Source organism: Sciurus vulgaris (genome assembly GCF_902686455.1).
Source record: "Sciurus vulgaris genome assembly, chromosome: 5".
Lineage (NCBI taxonomy): Eukaryota > Metazoa > Chordata > Mammalia > Rodentia > Sciuridae > Sciurus > Sciurus vulgaris.
Window position 1 is genome coordinate 173,092,911 of NC_136465.1, and position 24,050 is coordinate 173,116,960.

At 43.6% G+C, this 24,050-nt stretch overlaps 2 protein-coding genes across 2 annotated transcripts in view; both read left to right on the forward strand.

Annotated features, from left to right (window-relative positions):
- The first annotated feature begins 656 nt into the window (after positions 1-656).
- On the forward strand, positions 657-16,680 carry ADSL (adenylosuccinate lyase). Its single transcript, XM_079140795.1, has 13 exons — positions 657-855; positions 3,203-3,406; positions 5,401-5,445; positions 6,382-6,461; positions 8,358-8,529; positions 8,725-8,771; positions 9,396-9,486; positions 10,292-10,361; positions 10,474-10,621; positions 13,260-13,350; positions 14,606-14,695; positions 15,737-15,913; positions 16,563-16,680. The coding sequence occupies exons 1-13, from the start codon at positions 703-705 to the stop codon at positions 16,647-16,649; spliced, it is 1,455 nt and encodes a 484-aa protein (XP_078996921.1). The 5' UTR covers positions 657-702; the 3' UTR covers positions 16,650-16,680.
- Positions 16,681-23,716: 7,036 nt separating this feature from the next.
- Positions 23,717-24,050, forward strand: part of SGSM3 (small G protein signaling modulator 3) — a 40,169-nt gene continuing 39,835 nt past the window's right edge. Inside the window, exon 1 of the mRNA XM_079140784.1 lies at positions 23,717-23,801. The gene's annotated coding sequence lies outside the window, so the exon portion shown is untranslated. The remainder of the gene's footprint in view (positions 23,802-24,050) is intronic.

The window sequence follows — 24,050 nt, forward strand, 5'->3', positions numbered from 1 at the left end:
TCGCAGTGTACCAGACATCACTGTACTGTACTGCTGACTCCACAAACTCTTAAAAAAAAATATATATATATATATATATGTGTGTGTGTGTGTGTGTGTGTATATATATATTAGTTGTCGATGGGCCTCTCTCTCTCTCTCTCTCTCTCTCTCTCTATATATATATATATATATATATTTATTTATATATATATATATTTATATATTTATATGCGGTGCTGAGAATCGAACCCAGGGACTCACGCATGCCAGGCAAGCTCTCCACCACTGAGCCCCAGCTCCAGCCCCCAAACACTCTTCTTTATATTAAAAAAAAAAAAAAAAAAAAAGTATATTTCTGGTTGCACATGGACACATGTGCCTTTATGTACTTTCAGGTGGTGCCGAGAATCGAACCCAGTGCCTCACACGGGCCAGGCTAGCGGTCTACCACTAAGCTATAACTCCAGCCCTCTACAAACGCTCTTAAAGGCAGATCTTAGTGTGCCTTTTTCGGCTGGAAAAACCGTGGCGCAGAAAGGCTCACATTTCTTGCATACGAAAAGGAATGAAGAAACACTACGCTGCCGAAGCCTCGGCTTCCTCCCGCGGCTCAGCTGTCAGAACCCCGGGGGGCGGTGCCACGCGGAGGAAGTCCCGCCCTCCCCGCCTTTCGCTTCCGCTCCCGCACGTCCGGACCTCTCGCGGTGTCGCTTGTTTGGGATGGCGGCGGGAGGCGACCATGGCGGGCCTGACAGCTACCGCTCCCCACTTGCTTCCCGCTACGCCAGCCCCGAGATGTGCTTCGTGTTTAGCGACAGGTACAAATTCCGGACGTGGCGGCAACTCTGGCTGTGGCTGGCGGAGGCACAGCAGGTAACGCCCAGGACTGAGGCGGGTCCACTCCAGCACGTGCTGGGCGGGGTGCGGAGAGTGGGCTTGGCCAGTGAGCAAGGGTCCGGCTATTTTAAGTCGAGTGTTCGGTGTCCTGGGAACTTCGGGCCCACGAGGACAAGGGCAGGCGACCTCGGCGCCGCACCTGTTGCCTTCCGTTTTTAGTTCTGAGAGTTTCGATGCGCAGAAGAGACGAGGGGAAATGCATTGTGTCCTTTCGGGGAATGCTGGGCCATTCCTGCTGAAGTACACCACTAACCACGCTCGCTGAGAGCTCATTGCGTGTCATAAAGACCCCACAAGCTTGGTGGAGGTGCCTGCTCGTTGCACAGGAGAAAAACCAAACCTGGAAAGCGTCTGGTCCGCAGCAGACCACCCAGCTCTTAAGAGCGGAGCTGGGATTTGAACCTGGGTTAAGTCCCCAGCCTGAGCTGAGCGTTTAAGCCATCTCGTCTTCCCAGTGCTTGCTAAGTTAGCGACAGCACTAGAATCTGTTTTCTAGGCCACTCTTTTCAGTTCACTGGGCTCCGTTTCGCCTCTGAGAAGGGAGGATACGGGTACGGGTTTATCAGATGGGATTTATGGTTTCTTTTTTTCCAGGCAGCATGTACAGCTACTCAAACCGCGCATTTCAGAAATAGCTCCAGAGGGGCCTTCCCACAGGAGGTGAAGGAAACTGAAGGTGACCCAGAGAGCTGTAATGTTTCATCTCAGGTTTCACTTTCACAGCAGTAGAGAAGAAAGTACAAATTTTGAGAAGATAAATTGTTTATTTTTAAATGTCTGAAAAAAAGGGGAAAAATACCCTTGGGAAGACGAAGCATATGGCCATGTTGTGTCTCCACCTGCTTTGCTTTAAGAGGAACCCTGATGTGTCAAATCTAATGACCACATAGGTCCCAGGCAGCTCTGCCACATATGGTCACTGAACTCCTAAAATATGGCTAAGAACTGAATTCTTTTTTGGTACTAGGTATTGAGTCCAGGGGAGCTCTACCATTGAGCTACATCCAAAGCCCTTTTTTCTTAATTCCACAGGGTCTCACTGAGTTGCTTAGCTCCTCACCATTGCTGAGGCTGGCTTTGAACTTGAGATCATCCTGCCTCAGCCTCTGGAGCTGCTGGGATTACAGGCGTGCACCACTACACCTGGTGGGCCTTGTAAATTTCAAGTGAGATTTGTAATTTTCACCATTGTATGTGTGAAATTTTCATCACTTTGAACCCAGGGTCCTGAGCTGTGGGCTACCATCTATGCTTTCCTCCCCCGACCCCCAGGGAGGATTTCTTAAAACTGTCATTTTTTTATTTGTGTTTGTGTGTGTTTTAGTTGGTGGTGGACCTTTATTTCATCTATTTATTTATATGCAGTGCTGAGACTCGATCACATACTTCACACATGCTAGGCAAGTGCAGCCACAACTCTAGCCCTGCCCCCTGCTTTTTTGCAGCCTAATTTTTCCAGTGATGGATGAATGTAAGATGTTGATGTGTTTGTTTTCTCATGCTGTCACCTGGAATTGCTTTCAGCTGTACTGAATTTGTTATACATAATTTGTTGGCAAAGTTTACAGAATGCTTAATTTTGGTTTCTCTGAGTTAATCAATCTAGGTTAAGTGTAATGTACCACTCTTCTGGCACAAACCTGACAAACCCTTAGGATTAAACAATAAATAAAACAGAGCTCTGCTTGAGGGGGGTATGGTGTTGTACTCCTCTACTTCCAGCATTTGGGATCCTTTGAGCCTAGGAGTTTAATACCAGCCTGGGCAACATAGTGAGAGCCTGTCTTTAAAAAAAAAAAAAAAGAAGTCAAAATCAAACCAAAAAAAAACAAGGCTCTCCTCTCATAGTGTATACGTATATTCTAGAGTGGAAAGACAGACTAATAAGCATGTAAAAATGTCATATGGTGATAACTGTTCAAAATAACACCAGGCTAAAGGAACAGAGTATATACAAGGGTGTTTTACAGTAAAGTCAGAGAAGACCTCTGATCTGAGTAAATGACAGTTGAGTCCAGAGACTGGCACATATTAGGCAGGAGGCCAAGAAGAGGTGTAGGGACAGAGGGAATAGTCAAGATCATGATTGTTTTATATGTTGGCTTTTAGTTAGGATATAATTTACCATGATTCATTGAGAAAGTTCTTCCATACAGTACTCCCTCCCTACTACCTTTTCCCCCAGTATACTTTTGGGTTGGTTGTCCCAGATTTTAATGTGAGATTTGGGTGGTAGGTCATAAATGCTAATATTTTTTTCCCAACGTCACTTCAAGTAATTGTGACACTGAGGTTGTTTGACTTTATTTTGCCTGTTCTGCAGACATTGGGTTTGCCTATAACAGATGAACAAATCCAGGAGATGAAATCAAACTTGGACAACATCGACTTCAAGATGGCAGCTGAAGAAGAAAAACATTTGCGGCATGATGTGATGGCTCATGTGCATACCTTTGGCTACTGTTGTCCAAAAGCTGCAGGCATTATTCACCTGGGTGCCACCTCCTGCTATGTTGGAGACAACACAGTAAGAGCCCATGTTGTTCATACTTCGGACTTAATCTTTATAATGCATGTATAAATTTCATTTTAATTTTCCAAAGGGTTCTTCTTTTCTTCATAAATTTGCTGTGGCTTTAGAAAAGAAAGGATTATAAGTATTAAGTGAAACCTTCTAGCAAAGCCATCTTATAGTTAAACATGGGAGAGTAACAGCAAGTATTTTCCTCAGAGTTTACTAGGTGCCATACCCTGTTCTGACCACTGTGTAGGTATCACTTTATGTACGCATCACAAGCACCATAAGAGATGGATACTATTATTTCCATTTTTAGACAACTTTACTGAGTTTTAAAAACACAGTGAAGTTTACCATTTTAAATGTTCAGTGAGTTTTAATAAATAAATGCAGTTGTTCAGCCTTTATCACTCTCTAGTTTTTGAGTCCATCCCTCATAATCCAAGTAGTTCTCTTCTGCCAGTTTGCATTCAGTCCCCCCTATTCCTGCCTGCCATCCCAGACAATCACTGACCTGCTTTCTATTTCTATTTTAGTCGACTTTTTTGCCTCTTTGACTAAAACATCCAACTAGCACAGTTATAGAGAAGGAAAAGTTTATTTGGGGGCTGATGGTTTCAGAGGTCTCAGTCCTTGGACCGCAGGCTCTATTCCTTGGGGCTCAAGGTGAGGCAGGACATCATGGTGGAACAGCGTGACTGAGGGAAGCAGCTCACATGATGATCTGGAAGCAGAGAGAGCTCCACTTGCCAAACACAAATATATACCCCAAAACCACAGGCCCAATATCCCACCTCCTCTGGCCACACCCTGTATGCGTTCCAATTTCCACTCAATCCCATTAGTGATTAATTCACTGACTGAGTTAAGGCTTTCATAACCCAATCATTTCTCTTCTAAGCCTTCTTGCATTTTTTTTCACACATGAGCTTTTGGGGGACACCTCACATCCAAACCATAACAATCTCTATAGTTTTACCCATTACAGAGATTTCATATAAATGAAATTGTCCCTATAGCAAAAAATAAAAAGGACTGGGGATATAGCTTAGTAGTACACTACCCCTGGGTTTTATCCTTAGAAACAAAAAAATATGGGCTGGAGATGTAGTTCAATGGTGGAGCATTTGTCTGGCATCACGAGGCCCTAGGTTTGATCTCCAGCATCACCCCCAAAAAAAAAAAAAAAAAGAAAAAGAAAAAAGAAAAGAAATTTGAGGAAGAAGCCAGTAACTTAAATTGCTTTCAATACTTTTGCTGGAAAGCAAACCCAGAGCCTCACACATGTTAAGCAAGTACTCTACCACTAAGTTATATCCATCCCACTTATGGGCATTTATGTGTAATTGGTCAGATGATAGGAAAACAGTCTTCTTGGAAAAATCCTTTTAAAAGATGCTCAGTGTAGGGCTGGGATGCAGCCCAGTCAAGGCTTTGAATTTAGTCCCTGGTATCCACAAACAAAAAAATACCCCATATGTAGTTGGTCTCAGCAGTTATTGTCATGTATAGGCATATGTTGGAGTTGCCTGAAATACATCTCTAATCTCCCTCAAGAGCAGCGTTAGGTTGCCTAAACCTTGATATTCTGGGTTATGTCTTTGCTTGTTAGAAACTATAGGTGAGAAAAAAGGAGGATGGAAGTAATAGAATGGGACCGTATGAGAGTTTCTGAGAGCCTTGGCACTCCTCTGAATAAATACAAATACATCCACCTGCACATATTTTAGTCATTTTAGACACCACATAAATTGAGCTTTATGAGTGTGAAAGTTTTGTTACAGTGGATCCCAGGAGTACTACTCTGTAAGTTGCTGTGCTTTTGAAAGAATACTCTGAAAAGACGCACCTTTATTAGCATCTTCTGGCATATACAGTGGGTTGCTAAAAGTATTGTAGCTGCTAGCTCAGAAACCCAGCTGTGATGGCCAGAAAGTGTTAGGCAGTAATACTGTTTGACAAAGCAAATTATTAATGTGAGACTATTGTATTTTCCTTTACAGGACCTGATTATTCTTAGAAATGCTTTTGACCTGATTTTGCCAAAGGTAAGAGATAGGCAGATGTTTCCTGCCAGCTCTCAATTTCCCTCTGATAAGAGATGAGCTTACAGATCAACATAATACCAATCTCATTATCATTTTCTCAGTTGAATGTTTCCATATTGAATGTTTCCATTATTGAGAGCTAATTATCACTTGAGTTAAAACACTGTAAGTGAATACTTTTTAAAGCATAGACTTTTAAATGAAGGAAATAATGAGAGGCATGTTGTTGATATGTGGGTAAGGATCATTTTTATTCTGTTTTTCTACAATGGACAAAACAGTTTGTGATTTTTTTAGGTAGTTGTTTTGTTTTTTGTCTTATTTTGTTGTTTTGGGGTTTTTTAAGTGTTGGGGACCCAGGACCTGGCACATGCTAGGCAAGTGCTATACTCCTGAGCTATATCCCTGACTCTTCTTATTTTTTATTTTATTTTGAGATGGGGATCTCACTAAGTTGCCCAAACTGACCTGGAGTTTATAATTTTCCTGCCTCAGCCTCCTAAGTCACTGAAATTACAAGCATGCACTGCCACACCTGGCTTTAACTCAGGTTTTTGTTATTTGCAGTATTGGGGATTGAAACCAAGGGCTCTTTACCACTGAGCTTCATCCCTAGCCTTTTTATTCTTTATTTTGAGACAGTCTTACTAAGGCCTAGGCAGGGCCTTAAATTTATAATTCTCCTGCTTTGGCCTTCTGAGTAGCTGGGGGTTATAGGCATGCACCACTGTGCCTGGCTTAACTCGGTTTTTGATTGTTGATTGTTATGATCACTGATCAGGGCACTTTAGGTTATAAAAATGAAAAGGTATGGATGCTGACTTTCATGAACTGGGCACCTAATTTTACATAAAATCATCTAAAAGTTTAGTTCTTAATTATGTAATGAACTCAGTGTGAATTCACCTTCTTTCCCCCACATGCTCTCTTTTGTAGCTTGCCAGAGTGATTTCTCGGCTTGCCTGTTTTGCTAAGGAACATGCCAATCTACCCACCTTAGGTTTCACACATTTCCAGTAAGTGACAAGATTGCTTCTTGGGAATTGGATTTCAATTAAAAGGGAAACTTTGGATTTGCCTATTCTAGACATTTCATATAAGTGAATCATTTATGATATGTGACTTTTTGTTACCGGTGTCTTTCATTTAGCTTAACAGTTTCTGTTTTCATCCATGTTGTAGCATATGTCAGAACTTCATTTCTTTTGTGGCCAAATAACATTGCATTGTATGGATAGACCACATTTTGTTTATCCATTTATCAGTTAATGGGTATTTGATTTGTTTCCACCTTGTGGCTTTATGAATAATGCTGCTGTGAATAAGTCTATGAAATTAATTTGTTTGCTTATACCAATAATCTGTTGTCAGGAGTTAACAAGGATAAATACCATGAGATTAACTTGGGGATACTGTGGCTTGTGAGAAGCCTACTATAGACCTTAATAGTTCTGTGCCTTTATGTCATTAGCTGTCGGTATCCTTTGAAATTCCACTTGGGGTGGGCTAGGATCTCTATTAGAAATTGGACATATTGCAGCATATTCATAATTATATTTTATGTTCAGAAACAAACCATCAGTACATTGATTTACACTTCAGAAATAAAGTTGTTATGTTAGAGTCCTTTCTCCATAGCATACTTGCCTCCCTAAAAAGGCTATTTTTTACTGCCAATCCAAAGTGGCCTTCTGCAGTGTCATTCTCTCTTTTAGGGCCTGGGGTGTGAGGTGGATACTGAGGATTGAGCTCAGAGGGGCTCTATCACTAAGCTGCATCCTTTTTTATTTTGAGACAGGTCTTGCTAAATTGCCCTGGGCTGGCCTTAAACTTGGTGATCCTGCTCTCAGCTTCCTGAGTAGCTGGGATTTTAGGCATGCTGCCTGACTTTATTCTGCTAATTTGTTCCTCCCTGTGCCTGCCTGGAATGGCCTCAAGCTTCCACTGGGAACTTGGTCTACAGGAATGTCCCTTATTACCTTGATGAAATGTTTCCCTTAGTGTTACATAGCTCTGCATTTCACTTCCCCCCAGTTATAGCACAGCTGAGACCTGGGGCTCCACAGTCATGAGGAAGTAAGCTGCTCCTCACTCTGGCCCTGGTAAGCATAGTCCAGTGCACCTAGTTTCAATCAGAAGTGGCCTGAGGAGTGTAGAACTTTGAGGCTGTGAATTTTGCCTGGAAATCAGCTGTCCTCAAAGTTCTAATGTGTCCTGCTGCCTGGTCCAGCTTCCCTCCTAGATATTTACAGTGACTCTCTGGAAACAAAATAACTCCCAGCAAGTTGAAATTCATGTGCAGGGACTGTTTTTTTTTTTTTTTTTTTCCTTACTAAGCAAGAGGAATTTTTTCTGTTATTTTGGGAAACTTTTGGTATTGCAGACTAGAACTCTAGACAAAGTCTAGTGTTCTTCCTGACTCTGACAGCTGGAAGGGAACTGCCCAGATTCATTTCCTCAGAAAAGGGCCACCTGGAAATGACTGGGATGGAAATACACTGGGCTTCTTTGAAGCCATATACTAATGGGCTGTCATGGGCCCTCAGGATCCTCCTTAAGTATTAGCTCAAACTTTCAGCTCTTGTTTTGTCTTCGTTGCTTTTTTCAACTCTTACTTTTGGTCAGCCGGCTTCCAAGAGGTAATGGCTGTTGGGCATGGTGGTGCACACCTCTAACAACTTGGAGGCTGAGGCAAGAAGATTCCAAGTTTGAGGCTAGCCTCAGCAATTAGTGAGACCCTGTCTCAAAACAGAAAAAGGGCTGGGAATGTGGCTCAGTGGTAAAGTGCCCTTGTGATCAATCCCTACTACCAAATAAAAGAGATAATGACTTATTAGAATAAAAAACGAAGCCTTTGTTAAGGTAGACCTTGGTATAAGACCTTTCTGTGTTCTCTTTGGGTTGTTTTTCAGGCCTGCTCAGCTAACCACCGTTGGAAAACGTTGCTGTCTTTGGATTCAAGATCTTTGCATGGATCTCCACAACTGGAAGCGTGTCCGTGATGACCTGCGCTTTCGTGGAGTAAAGGGCACCACTGGCACTCAGGCTAGCTTCTTGCAGCTCTTTGAGGGAGATCACCAAAAGGTATTCTGAAAGTTACCTGAGAAATGCATAAACTTGTGGGGGCAGCCCAAGAAATAAAGCTAGCCTCCAGGATGGATAGAGATTGGTCCCAGAATGGTCTGCAAGGAAATCCAAAGGCCAAGGAAGGATGGTTTGTTGATGTGCACTCACACTGAATACCTGGGTTTCTATTGGGATATGTCTTTTCTCTCCAAGGTGGAGCAGCTGGACAAGATGGTGACAGAAAAGGCAGGGTTTAAGAGGTAGGTACATGAGAAAAGTGGTGGCCTCTCAGTTAAATTGGTAATAGGCCTGTATTTATTATACTTCTGAATTTGATAGTTACTTTTTGGCCTTTTTTTCCTTAGTTCTGCCCATTTCCTTCAATCTCTGACCTGGGTTTTATTTTCTTTTGATCTGGATTTTTTTTTTTTTTTTTTTTCTTTGTAGTATTAAGAAACAAACTTGAGGCCGCATTCATGCTAGGCATGTGCACTACTGCTGAGCTATACCCCCTATTCTAAATTCTCTTTTCTTCTAATTTATAAGAAAAAGGAAATTATTTCTGACTTCTTTAGAATACCCTTATCCAATTTGGTACTTTGGTTTATTTCAGGGGTTAGTCTAAACCTGACCATTTCCATTGTGGTCTAGTAGGCTTCATGGCTGCTTCTGCCAGACATTTCCTTCACACTCCACATGTGCACACTGGGTCACATTCTTAATGGAGTCAATCCTAAGGACTAGTGAAAAGGGTGAAATAACAGTTGGTTTGAGGAGCAATTTACCAGTTAGGTCCTCTGGGCTCAGTGTGGCCTAGTGTCTGTTTTTGTCAGAGAGTCATGCTTTGCCATTTTAACATAAATCTCTTTTCTGTTTATATCTAGGGCATTTATCATCACAGGGCAGACGTACACACGAAAAGTAGACATCGAGGTGCTGTCTGTGCTGGCTGGCTTGGGGGCATCAGTACACAAGGTGAGAGTAGCAGTTTATGGAGACAGGAAATGGGAGTGTCGGACACCACAGCACACTGAGTCAGCTTCAGACTTGACCCAATCCTGCCTTTCAATTATATAATTATATCCTGCCTTTTAATAATTTGGGACCTATAAATGAAGCCCTTAAATTAAGGTGTGTCAAAGGGAAAGAGTAACATCAGCATTCTCTTCAAAGTTTCTCAAACACTGGACATGGCAGCACATTCCTATAATTCCACCTACTCAGGAGGCTGAGGCAGGAGGATTGCAAATTCAAGGCAAGACTTAGTAACTTAGTAAGACCTAATATCAAAAAATAAAAGGACCAGGGATATAGCTCAGTGATAGGGAATCCCTGGGTTCAATCCCCAGTACCATAAAAAATAAAAAGCAGTTATCCCAAGGATTTTAAAATGTCCATATATTAAGATTAATCTTGCCATTGTCATTCCATGTTGTCTTAAGTAGTGCTTCACAACAGCATTCCCTGCTCCTTGAACTTGTCATTCCAACTCTTGAGGAATGAAGAGAAGCCTGAGTGAGATGCTCCCAGGAGCTCTTTGGTAGGGCATGCTGGCGTTCAGTTCAGCATTGGCACATGTAAAGAGTTCGTTTCCTGGGCTGGGGAGATAGCTCAGTTGGTAGAGTGTTTGCCTTGCAAGCACAAGGCCCTGGGTTCAATCCCCAGCACCGCAGAAAAAAAAAAAAAAAAAGGGCTCGCTTCCTTGCCAGCCTCATCCCATCTCCCAAGCACTCTGTGTACCAAATGTGTAAAGTGATACCTGTTCCTCTGCTTCCTCCAGATTTGCACCGACATACGCCTCCTGGCAAATCTCAAGGAGATGGAGGAGCCCTTTGAAAAACAGCAGATTGGTGAGTGGTAGGTGGAGACCTGGGAGTATCACACTGCAGCTAGAGAGGCATGTTGCACATCCTGTCCCCTGAAGTCTTTCTGCTTTTGCATCTTGTCCTTTTACATGGGCAGGCTCAAGTGCAATGCCATACAAGCGGAACCCCATGCGTTCAGAACGTTGTTGCAGCCTTGCTCGTCACCTGATGACCCTTGTCATGGATCCACTGCAGACAGCTTCTGTGCAGTGGTTTGAACGCACACTGGATGATAGTGCCAACCGGTCAGTGAGGGGGAATGTTACAGCGTTTTGTGAATAGGACAAAAGAATGGGCCTGGAAACAAGAATATATTTGAGTTGCGCAAAAATAGCTACTCAGGAGACTGAGGCAGGAAGATCACAAGTTCAAGGCCAGACTGGACAATTTAGGGAGGCCTATCTCAAAAGAAAAAATCAGTTAGAAAGACTTTGGGGTGTAGCTCAGTGGTAGAACACTTGCCTAGCATGTGTGAGGCTCTGGGTTTAATCCCTGATACCGAAAAATAAACTAAAAGGGACATATTTGAGCACCTCTGAAATCTGGTAGGGAGGACTAAGGGTGTAGCTCAGAGGTAAAGCATTCACCTAACATTCACAAGGTTCTGTCATCCCCAGGGCTGCAGTGAAGTAAAAAAACAACAATGTGAGCTGGGTGTGGTGGTGCATGCCTGTAGTACTGGCTACTCAGGAGGCTAAGGATTGCTTAGGAATTTGAGGCCAGCCTAGGCAACAGGTAGACCCTGTTTCAAAAACAAAAATAACAGTGTATACAGGGTACTTTTGAGCAAAGAGGAGGGAATAGTGTTGGCAGGATCAGGGAGAATTTCAAACTTTTATGGGGGCATTTTACCACTGAGCTACATCCCAGCCCCTGTCTCACCCAGTCCTGCCCCCTTATTCTTTAAGACAGGGTCTTACTAATTTGCTGAGGCTGGCCTCAAACTTGCCATCCCTCTGCCTTAGCCACTTGGGTCACTGGGATTACAGGTATGCACCTCTGTACCTGGCTAGCTTCAAACATTTAAGATAAAAAGCACATATAAAGGCAAAAGGTGTGAGAAAGAACACAAGTTACTAATAGCTGGGTGGCAGTGAGGGGTGAGGTCAAATGTGATAGGATACCAGGCAGAACAGGATTACAGGCAGTAGCCAGTTTATGGAGGGCCTCATAGGCCCTGAAAAGGAGTTTAGATACTACTCTGAAGGCAGATGGGTAGATGTCAATCATGGTGTCTAGCACAGTGACTCCCCCCCACCCCCAGTTAAACCATTTTATTTTGCCATAAGAAAGTATGAATTATTAGCAGGTAATGGTTAATGAGAAGTAGAATTTAAAATCACAAGCATATTTTTATTAGTCACATGAGGGGTCAGAAGGAATATGTGAATACCTATAAGGCACCACCATGAAGAGGTTTTCGACCTTGTACACATTCAAAGCAGATTCATAGTACTCATTTGTTTACATAATATTGGGATTTCTTCAGTGAAAAAGGGTGTTGTAGTTAAAACTAGCTCATGTGAACTCCCTTCAGAAGTCATCCCTTGGTGTCCGAAGGGATTATTTCCAGGATGTCCATAGAAACCCCAAATCTACAGAAACTGTAGTCCCTCCTCTAACATGGAGTAATATTTGCATGTAATCTATACAGACACTTTAGTTATTTATTTATTTTTAGTTACAGATGGACACAATGTCTCTATTTTATTTATTTATGTGGTGCTGAAGATCAAACCCAGTGCCCCACACATGTGAGGCAAGTGCTCTACCACTGAGCCACAATCCCAGCCTTATACAGATATTTTAAATCATCTCTAGATTACTTATAATACCTAATACAATATAAGTGCTATGTAAGTAGTTGTTATACTGTATTATTTAGGGAATAACGACAAGGAAAAATACATATGTTCGGTACTGATGCCTTTTTTTCCTCTTTTTAGTACTTTCCATCCAAAGTTGGCTAAATCCATGGGTGCTGAACACTTGGTTACAGAGGGCCAACTGTAGTTTTTAGCAGGGTGTGACCTAATCTAATTTACCTGCTAAGTCACCTTGGCAAAAATTTTGAGAATCAGGTATAAGGGTGTAGACCAATCAGAATAAAATAGAAGGCTCCTTTAAAATTCTGAGCTCACATTGGAGCTGATGCCATGTAAGGAAGTGGATATAGAGTCGGAGGCAGCTGGGTTCGGTGGCACATTCCTGTAGTCCCAGCTACTCAGGAGACTGAGCAGAAGATCGTTGGACCTCACAGAGAGTTAGAGCTAAGCAGGTGCACATCTGAAATCCCAGCAGCTTGGGAGGCTGCAGCAGGAGGATCTCAAGTTTGAGGCCAGTCTCATCAATTAGTGAGACTCTTAGTAACTTAGACCCTGTCTTGAATAAAAAGGACTGGGGTTATAGTTCAGTGTTAGAGTGTCCCCGGGTTCAATCCCCAGTATCCAATACCCCCTGACTCTCACACCCCCGCCCCCCCCAAATAAAAGCAGACTGATTAGCTTTGATGTTTGGGGTTAATATAAAGAATTTGGTGACTGGGATGCTAGTAGCATTTACTGCAGGAGGAGCTGCAACGGAGACAGCAGGTTTGCAGTAGGGAGTGGGGCAACGAGGAAGCTGAAGCTAGTCAGGGTGTGAGGTACCCAGGGGTCAGCCAGGAGAATCTCAGACAAGGTCTGGCACTGGTGTGGGTGGGCTGGACGAGATGGGGTGGATTTGAGGGTCATGAGGACATGGGGTGGGGGAAGTCACAAGACTGATGAAGAAAATTGTCTGAAGAGTACATACAGCATGAGACTCAGTGGGCATCTCTTTGGGACATGCCCTATATATTGATATTTGTCTACAGGGATAACTAAATGGCTGTTTGCTTTGTAGACGCATCTGTTTGGCCGAGGCATTTCTCACTGCAGATACTATATTGAACACGCTACAAAACATTTCTGAAGGACTGGTGGTGTACCCCAAAGTAAGATGCCTGGATTAAAAGTATCAGGGGGTGGGTGTGGGAAGGAGTTCTCTAGAGTGTTTGGGGCACTATATTCTGGTCCCTAGGGAGTTTCTCCCACCTGGACCTCATCCCTTTTTTCTGGTACCAGGGATTGAACGCAGGGGCACTTGACCACTGAGCCATATCCCCAGCCCTATTTTGTATTTTACTTAGAGACAGGATTTGAGTTGCTTAGGGCCTTGCTAAATTGCTGAGGCTGACTTTGAACTTGCAGTCCTCCTGCCTCAGCCTCCTGAGCTCCTGGGATTACAGACGTGTGCCACCACACCTGGTGGAGCTCATCCTTGGTCCTTGACATAAATGCTAGGGAACTACTTCTATGAAATTCATATATACATTCATACATTTATAGAACAAAGAAAGTGGTACTTCATACTACCTTATAAACTATTTAGCAGCATAAATCAGCAGCTCTGGTGTGACTAGGCAGTTAGGTGGCCCTGGTATGCCTGTTTAAATATCTTAAGACTGATGGATGCATTTCAGTCTTTGTGTGTGTGTGACCAGGGATTGAACCTGGAGGGCATTTAACCACTGAGCCATGTCCCCAGCACGTTTTACTTTTGATTTCGAGGCACGGTCTCACTGAGTTGGCTTAGGGCCTCACCAACTTGCTGAGGCTGGCTTTCAACTCGTTGATCCTCCTGCCTCAGCCTCCAGAACCCCTGGAATTATAGATGTGTGTCATTGCGCCTGGTCTACATTTCAATCTTGTACTCAAGCTCTTGGAGTGGAATGCTGAAAATTAACAAAATTGAGGTTTTAGGAACTGTTCCTATGAAGCAGCTTCTGAAAAGTTTACTTAACCAATAGTCCTTTTTTAACAATGAAAGTAGCTGGGTGTGGTAGTACATGCCTGTAATCCCAGCTGCTCAGGAGGCTGAGGCAGGAATATATTAAGTTCTAGTCTAGTCTGGGCAAGTGAGACCCTATCTCAAAAATAAAAGAGCTGGGGATGTAGTTCAGTAGTAGATCATTTCTGGGTTCCATCCCCAGTATTGAAATCAGTCAATCTCTGGATTTGTTGGGGGGGTGGTTAAAAAAAAAAAAGTAAATAATACAGTTCAGAATAAAACTGCTCATTACCTTCTATCTGTAAATAATGGTAGTTCATGTCCCTGCTTTGTATTTTACTTGATCTAGCTGGTATCTTGCTGGGTGTATGACTTCTTGAGGTGTCTGTCTTGCTCATTCTCCTTTTCTTTTCTTCTAGGTCATTGAACGGCGCATTAGGCAGGAGCTGCCTTTCATGGCTACAGAGAACATTATCATGGCCATGGTCAAAGCTGGGGGTAGCCGCCAGGTGTGTTGCCCCTCATGCTCATGGATAAAAAGAGAGTCCTGTTGTCTTCCCCCGGAAGAACTGATGAAGGAAGGCTTTTCTTTCATTACCTTCTGTCATAGTATTGGCATGGAACAGTGACCATAGTCATTCGTTTCTTCATTTGTCCATCATTCCTTCCTCCCTTCCTTCCTTTTTAACATTTTTTTGGTGTTGGGAATTGAACCCAGGGGTACATTATCACTGAGTTGGATCCCCAACCCTTTATTTATTTATATATATTTTTAGACAGGGTCTACGTCACTTAGAAACTTACTGAGTTTCTGAGGCTAACCTTGAACCTGTGCTTCTCCTGCTTCAGCCTCCCAAGTCACTGGGATTACAAGTGTGTGCCATCATTCCTGGCACAGTGACCATATTCTGCCATCTTTGGAGAGGGATGTGTGTTGTACTCAGTTTATTACAAATGAATATGGCTCAGTGGTATAGTGCTTGCCTGGCATATGTGAGGCCTTGGGTTCAATCCCCAAAACTATCAAAAAAAAAAAAAAAAAGAATCACTTGCCCAGAATGCTGGTGCATTCCTGTAATCCCAGTGGCTCAGGAGGCTGAGATAGGAGATGGAAAGTTTGAGGTTGGCCTCTTCAACTTAGCAAGACCTGTCTTAAAACATTAAAAAAGACTGGGGATATAGCTCAGCTGTACAGCACCCCTAAGTTCAATCCCCAGTACCAAAAAAAAAGTGTGTGTGTGTTTGTGTGTGATCTCACTTAATCATTTGTAGAAAAACATCAACCCTAGTGAAGGAATTAGGTATGAGTTTCCATAGGAAGTGAGCAGGAAGCAAGAACAAAAGGTTCATGAGGTTTTGAGGATCATCCACCTCAGGGTCTTCTAAGATGTGGTCAGAGTTGAGATGCATACAATTGGAGTCAGACTAAGGGCACCATCTCAGCCTGTGGCAGTTTTGTTGGGAAGTGTCTAATGATTTTTCAAGTGTGTTCAAACACACTGTAATTAGTGAACTAATACTACCACATTCTGCCCCCAACCCCCCCGTAGGATTGCCATGAGAAAATTAGAGTACTTTCCCAGCAAGCAGCTGCTGTTGTTAAGCAGGAAGGGGGTGACAATGACCTTATAGAACGTATCCAGTCTGATGCCTACTTCAGTCCCATTCACTCCCAGTTGGAGCATTTACTGGATCCTTCTTCTTTCACTGGTCGTGCCCCGCAGCAGGTAAGCATCTGTCAGAAGGCTGAGGAGTCTTCCTCTCTTTACCCTGCTGAATTGTAGAATAGAGGTTACTCTTGTTGGTGTTCTTTGAACTGGGAGGCTTATTAGAAAGAAATCAGAATAGGTTGCTGGCTAAAAATGTAAAGATTTGGCTGTTTTGAGTTGCCTTAAGTATCTCCCTGCTCTGGATTTCTTGGTATTCTGTTCACCTCACAGCAGTATTATAAGAATTGAAGTGCTGAGCATAGTGCTTAGTGCAAGGTAGGTACTTAATGTTATGTCATTTTCTCTTAGCTTTTGGGAAAAGACTAGTCTTGTCTGTGGTAGACACAGACAAGGGGATGGAGAGGAGGTTCATTACTTGGCAGCTGGTCAGTTGGGACTGGGCAGGAGGAGGGACCAAAAATACCGTCATGGGCAGCTAGTGGAAATGGTGAGACCAACAGAGGGAGTACAGGGTGGGCTGGGCTGTGGGGAGGGTGGTCTGTGTGGACATTGTTGATTGAACTGCCTCTGACTGGGAAGAGATTTCTGATAGGCATTTGAGGAAAACAGGTGCTCAGTGTTAGAGTAAAGCTTTATTAAATTAGGACTCAGTGGTATCAACTGATGTTGACATTTTATTTTGCATTTTTGCTTTCCTCTTTGGCAGGTACAGAGATTCTTAGAAGAGGAGGTATATCCCCTGTTAAAACCATATGAAAGTGTGATGAATGTGAAAGCAGAATTATGTCTCTAGAGTTGGAAAAGAATTAAATGAAAAAATCATTGATGGTTTGTTAACTTTATTGCTGACACATGAAAATAATGTTACTGTAGTGCCTTGTATTACCTCAAGACTTGTTACCTTAAATTGATACAGTACTTTCTTCTTGCTTTCAGGGTTTTACATTGTACAACAGAGTGCACTGTAGTTAACAGTGTGTTTTTTTGTTTGTTTGTTTGTTTGTTTTGCTGTGCTGGGGATCGAACCCAGGGCCTTGTGCATGCAAGGCAAGCATTCCACCAACTGAGCTATCTCCCCAGCCCAACTGTGTGGTTTTTTTTGTTGTTGCTGTGCTACTGGGATTGAACCTGGGACTGTCTACCACTGAGCTACATCCCTGTCCCTTTTTATTTTCAAACCGGGTGTCACTAAGTTACTGAGTCTAGCCTCAAACTTTTGACCTTCGGGCCTCTGCCTCCTGAGTTACTGGGATTACAGGTATACCATGTTGCCTGGCTGAAAAAAAAACTGTTTGTTACAGATTTGCATATGACACAGACTAGGAGAATAACTAAGATTCCATCTAACAAGGATAAATTTAAATCAGCTTTAAACTCAGTATGAACCAGAGCTGAGAAGACAGTTTCAGGATGTGTTAGTGGTAGCACTGTCCAAAAACTGTTCCACACTCAGTATTTGTTCAGTTTGAACCTGGTCTAAGGGTAACCCGGAGCACCAACACCCAAAGAAGACTCTGTTGTAAAGTGAAAGAGGGCTCTTCTATCCTATACAGGAGAAAACACATCAACAATACTGATATTGTGTAGAGGAGGAGCGGCTTGATTATCTTTTGTCACAAAGAGTTAAAACTGAGATCAGACAAGTATCTTCTCTTTTTTTTTTTTTTTGTTACCAGGGATTGAACCCAGGGACATTTAAACACTGAGCCACATCCACAGTCCTCCCCCCCCCCCCCCCACCTTTGAAATAGGGTCACTACGTTGCTTAGGGCCTTGCTGAATTGCTAAGTCTGGTTTTGAACTTGAGATCAGCCTCCCAAGCTGCTGGGATTACAGGTGTGCGCCATTGCCTGGCTCAGTGCCCACTATTAAAGGTCTGAGACAGGTTTGGACCCAGACACTGGAGTGCTTAAGAGTGAGACTTACACCCTCCCCAACACTGCTCCAGCTCAGGCAGAACGTTGTGAGGGAGCAGAGAGTGACTAACCTCCAATTGTATCTCATTGAAAGTAGCCAGAAATGAAGAGCTCCATCTGTTGGAAAAGGAACAACAGAGGCGATCCATTCAACCTGAGTCTAAATACTGCTTGCTACAGCAAGCAGGCATGGATTACATAAAGCAGGCACACTCAGCTCTATTCCTCTTGCACAAACCTTGGAAGTTTGAAAATACTCAGTCTAATACAAGGAAATTAGTTTGGGCTCTGATGAAGCATTCTTTTTACTTCTCTGGTATGAGCTGCTGAGAGAAAGCAGCTATCAGCAGTGTATCTGGAATGTGAGGATTTATATTATAGGCCAGACACTGGAGATATCTGATACCATGAATTTTAGTTAATAAGTTTCCTCATAGAAAATAAGGAAGCAGATAACAATCTTCTGCAATTCTGGTAGTCTTCTAATCTGCAGTGACTGGGGATTTGGCATGTTTTTATTCCTGGGTAATTTGAATGGGTGGCTTTTTTTGTGTCTCTTTCCTCTTCCATATCTGCCCCCCCCCCCACCACCACCACCAATTGAACCCTGGGGCCTCACATGCTAGGCCAGTTCTCTACCACTGAGCTACATACCTATCTTTTTTTTTTTTTTTGAGACAGGTTCTTACTAAGTCACCCAAGCTGACTTTAAATTTGTTGCTTCTTCTGCCTCAGCCTTCTAAGCAGCTTGGATTAGAAGTATACACTACTGTTCCGGGCCTGTTTTGTTTTTATATTTAATTACACTCAAGTATAATTTTATAATCTAACCTTATTTTCCCATGTAACATTTTAGAGATATTTGGGTGAGCTACAGATTGAAAGAGAACACTTGTATCTTATTTAAGATTTTAGATTAAATTCATAGCCAGTGTGAGCAAATTCCAGAACCATCTAGACATCAAGATCTGAGTGGATCGTGGGCCAACCAGCTTTTGGTTCAGCTGTGAACACCTGGGCATTTGTCACCCTCTTCTCTTACTAATCATAAATTTCAATCAAGAACCAGGAGAGGACTGGGATTGTAACTCAGTGGTGGAGTGCTTGTCTTACACATGTGAGGCACTGGGTTTCATCCTCAGCACCACATAAAAATAAATATAAAAAAGATACTGTGTCCACCTAACTAAAAATTAAAAAAAAAAAAACAAGAACCAGGAGAGCCTGATGTTTGTAAACATGTCCAGTGGAGGTATAAAGATGGGAATGTTCTGGAATGGTGTAGATCCTGGTTGGGTGTGAGGCTTAGGTGAGACTGAAATGGTATACGATATGGATTGTTTTTTGTACAGGAAACTGAACTCAGGGGTACATAACCACTGAGCAATATCCCCAGCCCTTTTTTATATTTTATTTAGAGACAAGGTCTTGCTGAGTGGCTTAGGGCCTCCCTAAGTTGCTGAGGCTGGCTTTGAACTCGCAGTCCTCCTGCCTTAGCCTCCCCAGCTGCTGGAATTAGTCGTGGGCCACCGAGCGCCACCAGTCCCCACCAAGATATTTTTTTTTTTTTTAAGTTGTTAATGGATCTTTATCTTATTTATTTAATTGTATGTGGTGCTGAGATTTGAACTCATTGCCTCACACGTTCTAGGCAAGAATTCTACCACTGAGCTACAACCCCAGACCCCAATGTGTTTTTATCAGATGTAGTCAAATGGACACAAAACTTTTTTTTTTTTTTACATTTTTTTAGTTGTTGATGGGCCTTTATTTATTTATATGTTGTGCTGAGAATTGAACCCAGTGCCTCACACATGCTAAGTGAGTGCTCTACCACTGAGCCACAACCCCAGCTCAAATGGACACAAAATTTAACTCATAAATTTAGCTAGTTCTAAATGTAACCGGGAATCAAAACTAAGTTTAGTTTCTCCACTCTGAATGTGGTATGACATCCTTACCTCATGAGTGCTGTGTATAGGGAAATTCTTAAGAGGGCTGACTTCTGAAAAGTAGTTTAAATGGTGAATATAGGTGGTAATCTCCCTTCATGGAAAGTCCAAACTGAAGAAACAGAGCTGGGCTTCTGGCTAGAATTTCAAGATTCTCACTTCAGAGGGACAAGATGGTCTGTACATGCTACTTGGACAAAAGGTCAAATGAGAAATGAGTTTTCGAGTGTATGAAAACAGTTCAGCTAGGAGGCTCTATATATCACTTCTCACACAAGGCCCTGTAGCCTTAGAAGAGCCATGTTTGATCTGGCTTTCAGAATCTGACTTGCCTTAGTTGATGCGGCAAGTTCTGTGATGGTCTTAGGAGCTCCTCTCCCATAGTGGGGTGTAAATTATGGTTAGGCAACATTCTAGCCCCGGATGGAATGGAAGAGGTTTGAAGGTGTCCTTAGAAACTAACTACTGCAGGTCCCCTTTCATTAATCCCACAAGGGAATTCCTGGGAAATACCCAGTTCATATCCGATATAAGTGGCCACTTGTGTGAGGATGGGAGGGAGACTGGAGCTGTTCCACTTTGTATCCTGGGATAAACTATCACTGCTATGGCTCGAGGGCATGGTAAAGTAGTCTGTTACAGTTTAAAACTACAGGAAACTATTATACTTCTACCATAGTTTTAAATTATAATAGGACAGCCATTTTTTAAATGCAATTAGGATAGTGCTGTTTTTGAGAGTATAGGAAAGTATATCTGAAATATACTACAATACAAAAAAATCCAAACATAAAATTTAAAGAAGAATCTATCACATAGTTCATTAAATAACCTAGTTGCTCTATTTTTGCTTTTGTTTTGATATGAGGGATTGGACCCAGGGGCTCTCACCACTTAACAACATCCCTATTCCTTTTTATTATTTTGAGATGGGGTCTTAATATGTTGCTAAGAGTCTTGCTGAATTGTCTTAGCTGACCTTAAAGTTGTGATCCTCCTGCCACCTTTTTTTTCCCCAAATAAAAAAGTAATATATGTATTCTTTATGTTTAAAAGCTTCATTTCTTTGCTGGATGTGAGGGCACACACCTGTGATCCCAGCTACTCAGGAGGCTGAGGCCAGGAGGATTGTGGACAAACCAGCAAAATCCTTTTTCCAAAATTTGTGTGTGTGTCAACCTAAAGAAGCAAGTACTTACAAAATGTGTTAACTTCTGGTCTATGTTTTATAGAAAGTTTTTTGTTGGTTTTTTGTTTCTGTGGTGCTGGTGGTGGAAACTGCGGCCTCTTGCATGCTAGGTAAACACTCTACCGTTGAGCTACACCACAGCCCCAACAAGAATTTTTTTCAGCCCCCAGCTGCACTGGGATTACAGTAGTGAGCAAGATAGTCTGTGTATGTTTCTGGTGCAAACTACGCAGAAGTAGTTCAAGGCTCCTCAATAAGTAAGATGTAATTTACCATCCGAATACCTTACAGTTCTATAGGTTAAGCTGGGAAAAGGTGCTCTTAAAATGGTACAAACGCTACACTGCTGATCTTGGGTTTTATTTTGGGGAAGGGGTACCAGGGTTTGAACTCAGGCACTCGACCACTTGAGCCCATCCCTAGCCCTACTTTGTATTTTATTTAGAGACAGGGTCTCACTGAGTTGCTTAGTGCCTCGATTTTGCTGGGGCTAGCTTTGAACATGAGATCCTCCTGCCTCAGCTTCCCAAGCCACTGGGATTACAGGTGTGCACCACGCAGCCAGGCTGATCTTGTGTTTTAGCTAGTTAAACATTTCACTTTCATTCACCACGGAGCAGATGTTGTATTTCCTACATGAGTGGTGCTTGGCAGGTTGTTTCAATACATCTGGCTCTATCTACACTCATTTGGCATTGCCAGAATCAAGAAGGACTTTGTCCTGGGTGCTGTGTCCTAGGCATTTGACAGTTCTTCTCTTGTCTAAGTAACAGAGGTTGTGTGTGTGTAGAATTAGGGTTAGGGTTTTGTGTATGTGTGTGTTGGTGGTGCTGGGGATTGAACCCAAGGCCTGTTGCATGTGAAGCAAGCACTCAGCCAACTGAGCTATATCCCTAGCCCGTGTGTGTGTAGAATTCATGTAGTTAGACATGAATTAAAAGGGGTGTCTCTGTGGCTTTTAGACCCAGTATAATCTCTAACAAGTGTTCTACTGGAGTGCCAGTGAAGTGCTAGAAGCTTTAGTTGTCAGCAGCACTGACATGTTAGTTTTCTCTAATGTCTTGTGATGGGCTGACAGATCTGGCTCCATGAGAATGTTACAGGCCAGACTATGAGGGAATTGACTAAAAAGACTCTATTTTGCTCTGAGACTCCATGTTATGTAGGAAATAAGTTTCTCCCTTGGGAACACCCCGCCTCTGTGCCCATCATAAAGTGACAATCCCTATGTAATGAAAAATTGCTCTCTTTTGATCTCTATTGCTCCTAACCAGTGTACCATGTAGCAGTAATTGTATGGTTGTTAGTAACCATTCTTTAGTTTGTACCTAGGTGACCCACTCCCCACTCCCCCCTCTGTTGATGATCTCATGATGTTAATGTGTAATTTCAAATCATAGCAAGACACTTATGATTAATGTAATTTTTGGTATAAGAACCCCTAGGGGCTGTTCTCCCAATAGCCATTTTTTGGGGCATTGTGTGAGACAGTCAGCAGCCGGATTAATAAAGACTCTCAAATTTGGACTTCTCGATGGTTATCGGTCTGTTCTTAAGTTGCACCCGGTAACAGTCTGTTGGAAAAGTAGGCAAAAACAATGAGCCAGATTTGAGATCCTGTCTAAATAATAAATGAGAATGTAGCTTAGTGGTAGGGCACCCTGGCTTCAATCCCCAGTACTGCCAACAAAATAAAAAGAGATTATTGGTGGGGTTGGGGAGAATAAAGAGGGGGACCTAGTAGTCATTGCTTTAAGGTTATTTCTTCTTTAGCAGTACTGGAGATTTTAACCCAGGGGTGCTATACCACTGAGTTACATCCCCAAACTTTTTTTTCCCCCCTCACTAAGTTGTCCTGGTTGGCCTCAACCTGGGGATCCTCCTGCTTCAGTCTCCCGGATTACTGGGATTACAAGTGGCGGCCACCACGCCCTGTCTGTACCTTAATGTGATTTGCTTAAAGGCCATGATTGAGAAGAAAAATGAGCTTGATCTCATAAAATGGGTTCAGAACATGTTCTACCATTTAATTAGCTCTCATTGTGGCCTGGTCCACCTCCCATAAAATGGGAATGATAAAGTTCACCCTGCTTTCATCACATGAGTGTTTCAAAGACACGCCAAAGGGCTTGGTAAATCGCGCGTGGCACGGTAAGGTCATGATTAAGACCGTCTTTTGTGTTAGGCTTTGCCCTGCTCAGGTACCACCTGTCAACACCATTAAGAACCCCTGTTTAGGTTAATAAGCAGAGCTCTACACCTAAATTTACATGTTTAGAATTGGGCGAAATGTCTCGGGGAAAATTCCTGTAACACTGTTGTAGCTCTGGGTGACTTTTTCTTAGGCACTTTCTTTCCAAGCTAGACCTAGGAGAGATGGACCACCGTCTTCCCGACTTGACATCTAGCAACCACAAGTCCCCATTCTCATTGTGCGGATGAGCTCAGTGTTAAAAGACTGCGGGACTCCGAAGCAGGCGCTCTGACGCCGCGCACTGCCTCACCCATGCCGGGAGCGGGCTTTCTGGGCATGACCTCAGCCAATCTGCGTCTTCCCTGAAGGCCCTGGATTTGTAAGCGTGGACCGAGCTGTGTTCTCTTCACTCACAAGGAATGGCCACTCCCCGGCCGCCCCGCGCCTGCCCGGCTCTCTCCAAACTGCGCTCGGCTGCTGGGACTGCGGCGCGGGCCCGGGACCTCCAGGACCTCCAGGCCAAGAGCCTGTCGGAGGCCGCGCGCCGGCTCCCGGCGCCGTAGGGGACGCCTACAGCCCCCAGCGTGCCCCGCGGCCGGCCGCGCGTGCGCAGAGGCGCCGCTGCGCGCTGACGGGGAGCGAGCCTCGGTTCTGCGAGCGCTATCGGGATTGGCGCTGAGGTGGCCGCCGGCAGGTGAGTGCGGCGAGACCCGGAGAGAGGTGCCGGCGCCCGCACCTTCCCCTCGGGTGGTGGCCGCCGGGCGGCTGTGCTCTGACACAGCGACAGAGGGACCGCCGACTCTGCCAGGGGCGGGTGGGCTGGGGCCGGGGCGCAGCGGGCGCGGCCGGCGGGCTCTGGCCCTGCGCGCGGCGGCCGGCGGGGTGCGGGGCCGATTGCGGGCGCAGACTCCACTGGTCGAGCCTCAGCCTGCGCCTTCGCGAG